Source organism: Poecilia latipinna, unplaced genomic scaffold (assembly GCF_001443285.1).
Source record: "Poecilia latipinna isolate Pla-1442-1.1 unplaced genomic scaffold, P_latipinna-1.0 Scaffold1917, whole genome shotgun sequence".
NCBI lineage: Eukaryota > Metazoa > Chordata > Actinopteri > Cyprinodontiformes > Poeciliidae > Poecilia > Poecilia latipinna.
Genome location: NW_015114533.1, coordinates 85,002 through 88,581, shown reverse-complemented (window position 1 = coordinate 88,581; position 3,580 = coordinate 85,002). Strand labels below are relative to the sequence as shown.

Sequence of the window (3,580 nt, the reverse complement as noted above, 5' to 3'; positions counted from 1 at the left end):
TTCTGACCCGTTTCTCTGATTCTACCAGAGTTTCTGACCCGTTTCTCTGATTCTACCAGAGTTTCTGACCCGTTTCACTGATTCTACCAGAGTTTCTGACCCGTTTCTCTGATTCTACCAGAGTTTCATCCCATCTGCTGGTTCTGGAGCAGAATCTTCTTCCAGCAGCTCAAAGTTCTGCTTCCCTCTGACAGCAGGTCGGTCCAGCTGCTCTGCTGACCCACTGGATGGAGGAGGACGTCTTCTGTCCACTGGACCCGGTTCCTCCTGGTTTCCTGTGTTTCACAGCGACTGAGAGCAGAACCGGGCCTGGGTTTGAGGTTCCTCTCTGGTTCCTGTCATGTGACCTGCTGGTTCTGCTGCGGCACCAGAAGGTCCAACTCGTCTCTGGCAGCATGGAGGAGACAAACCGTCCTGTCCCCGTCTCGTTTCTGTCCGTCTCTGGACAGACTTAGGAGAAAAGCTGCGTCTTTAACGGATGTTCTGGTTCTGCTGCTGCACTGATCGGTTCTGATCCACAACAAACCAGCAGCTGGAGTGAGAGACTGAACCGGGCTTTAACCGGGTCATGTTTCTACAACTCTGAACTGAAACAGAACCAGAACAGATTTGGACCTTTCTTTCCACCAATGAGGTTTTTCCCCAGTTTAATTAAAGGTCCTCTCTGGTTGGTTCTGGAGGATCATCACTGCTGCTGCTCTGATCGGGTCTCAGTTCTGATCTCTCTGCTGCTTTAAGGCCAAACATCCCAGAATAACCTTCACTGTTAAACATCCTGCAGCTCTGCTACCAGCAGAACCAGAACCAAACTGGGAACAAACACCAACTCCACCAGTAACTCAAACTGGGCCGACTGGTGTGTGGAGAGGAGAACCAGCTGGTCCAGTTCCTCTCCCAGTCTGGATCAGGGTGAGTCCAGCAGCAGAGCTTCAGTCTGTGGACTGAGGAGAGACATGAGGCCTGGAGGAACCAGAGAGGAACCGGATCATCTACCAGGAGGAACCAGAGAGGAACCGGATCATCTACCTGGAGGAACCAGAGAGGAACCGGATCATCTACCTAGAGGAACCGGATCATCTACCTGGAGGAACCACAGAGGATAAAACCACTGATCTGATCGGTTCTGGTTGGACCCAGATCGTCCCTCTTCAGGATTCTCACCCTGTTTCTCATTCATATTGGTGTGGATGGAGACGCTGCGAGGCCTTCAACAAAAACTATCTCAGATTCTTTTATTCAGTAAATATTTAAAAAACCCAAAGTGTCTAAAAGCTAAAAAACTTGGAACAATTTTGCTGTTTTTGTTTGCATCAGAGTTTAAATTACATCAAATTTTCTCTGAAGTTTCTCTGCTTTTTGTTTTTAGTCTTATTTCTATAAAAAAAAACACTGATTTGTTCTGGTTGGATCCACATCTCTACTCAGGATTCCTTCTCTGTTTCTCATTCGTGTCTCTCTGTATGGAGACTCAGAAAGGTTTTCATAAAAAACTGACGACATGCTTTTTTAAAAACCTTTTTTAAAAGATGCCACAGTGTCTAAATGCTGAGAACATTGTTAGTGTTTCCTGTTTTTATCATAGCTAAAACGGAAGGAAACATCAAACTTAGATGTTTCTCTGCTGCACATGATCAAACTACAGCATCAGATTCTGAACATTTATTGTTTCATGTCAGAGTGAAATGATTTGTTTTCCTAGAACTAAAATTTATAGAACAAAATATGCATACATTCTTTTATATCATGACTTTTATATCTATTTATATCTTTGATATTTATTCATTTATGGATAAAACTCCTGAAGTTGTTTTGACCATAAACATTTTAAAAATGAAGGAAAGAAAAGGCTCAACAAATCTTCCCAAGAAAGAGAAAAAATAGAAACTGGATCAGGTTCTTATAAAGGTTCTGTAAATTAATTTAAATAACTTCTGAGACATTTTGTCTGAAGATGTTTCATCGTGCAGCGAACACAGATTCACTCAGCATTGGAGCATAAGCCCTGCTATGTGGTGAACCCAGGGAGGTTCCTGAGAATAAAGCCGGTTTAGTTTTTTAGGGTATTTGAACCATTTTAAACCTGGTAACACAGAAGAGCTTCATTAGTGGTAAATACAATGAAAACACTTTGGTTCAACATGATGTTGAAAATGGTTGAAAATATGCATAATATTCATTGTTAGCAGTAACTTCCATAACAATGATGTAACTGCTGTTGTTCAAACTCTCCATTTCTCAGTTTGGATCTTCTAAATAATTTATTTTACTTATTTGTTAATTAATGCAGGTTAATATCTTGGTAAAATGACATAAGTGATTGAATTAGCAAAATAACTCTTTCATCAATCAAAGTTAATTTAATTTTAATTCATATTCTCAAAAAGTCTCGACATATCAGGTTCTTTTGTGTGTGTGTGTGTGTGTGTGTGTGTGTGTGTGTGTGTGTGTGTGTGTGTGTGTGTGTGTGTGTGTGTGTGTGTGTGTCTGCGTGTCCTACTTCCCATTAGCAAAAACAAAAATTATCAATAAATGGTGAAATCAACACAAACCTCCAGTTTGGTTGAAGCGTGACTTCAGAATTTCAATGTTGGCTTTGTAGGTCTGCTGGGTACCCTGAAGGCCTCCAGTCTGACCATCCCAGTACTGCTGATCCATGTTGTCCCTCATCCAGTCCTGTGTTGGCACGGCTTTCCCAGTGTTGCTGTCATAGTGAACCATCTGAACATCATCAACCAACCCAACAGCCACAAACTCTGGGAAGTTTGGGACTTGAGAGGATGCAGTGTAGAAATACTTCAGAGAATGGGTCACTGAAAAAAGACAATAGGATTTAAGAATATATGAATCAACAAAATAATTAAACATTTTCAACAAGTTCAACAAATCAAACAGCAACTTTATCAATAGAAATAATTACTTTCAATCTTAATATAAAAAAAATTCAGAAAGATTTTAATTGCTTTGATGATTTTTGAGGGATGTATTTACTGAACACAAAACATTTTATGAGCCATATATTTATTACATTGTTTTACACCATTCTATTTTTAAACAGCGAGCTTTGCTTTATTAGGATATATCAATATGTTGCATATAAGTGTGCCACTAAATGGTTCTACTGTTTAATTATACTTAAAATTTTAAAAACATCAATTTCATTGTTTTTTTTTGTTTCTTCCATTATTATTTTTTGAAGCTTGAGTTTCCTCTAATATTTAAGTTTGCACATCCTAAATGTTATTTTTATTTTGAATAATCTAGATACACACTGACAACAGCTTGTGAAAGATTTCAAATGCTAAAATAAAAACAAAAAGTTATATTATACAATTAAAGCAATTCAAATGTCTATTGCATTTTTAAATAAAATGGAGTTTAGTTGCTTTTCATAGAAGACTTGAAATGTTAACTGTAGGACCTTCAGTCAAATGCTAAAATTCTCTAAAAATAACAATAATACTGTTACAAATTAACATCACATTCAACTTGGATTTTATTAAGCATGTTTTCTGGTAAAAATTAGTTGATATTAAAACAGAAAGAAAATCTTTGTCACTGTTGATATTATAAATAAGCAAAT

General features: G+C 38.1%; 1 protein-coding gene across 3 annotated transcripts in view; it reads right to left on the bottom strand.

Moving 5' to 3' along the window:
- Positions 1–3,580, bottom strand: part of LOC106935160 (class I histocompatibility antigen, F10 alpha chain-like) — a 36,704-nt gene that overhangs the window by 29,085 nt on the left and 4,039 nt on the right. For 2 of the 3 annotated variants that reach the window (XM_015015488.1, XM_015015490.1), the window contains exon 2: positions 2,550–2,810. The exons of the other annotated variant lie outside the window; for it this stretch is intronic. In XM_015015488.1, the coding sequence (XP_014870974.1) occupies positions 2,550–2,810 (261 nt within the window). The remainder of the gene's footprint in view (positions 1–2,549; positions 2,811–3,580) is intronic. 3 annotated transcript variants of the gene reach the window in all.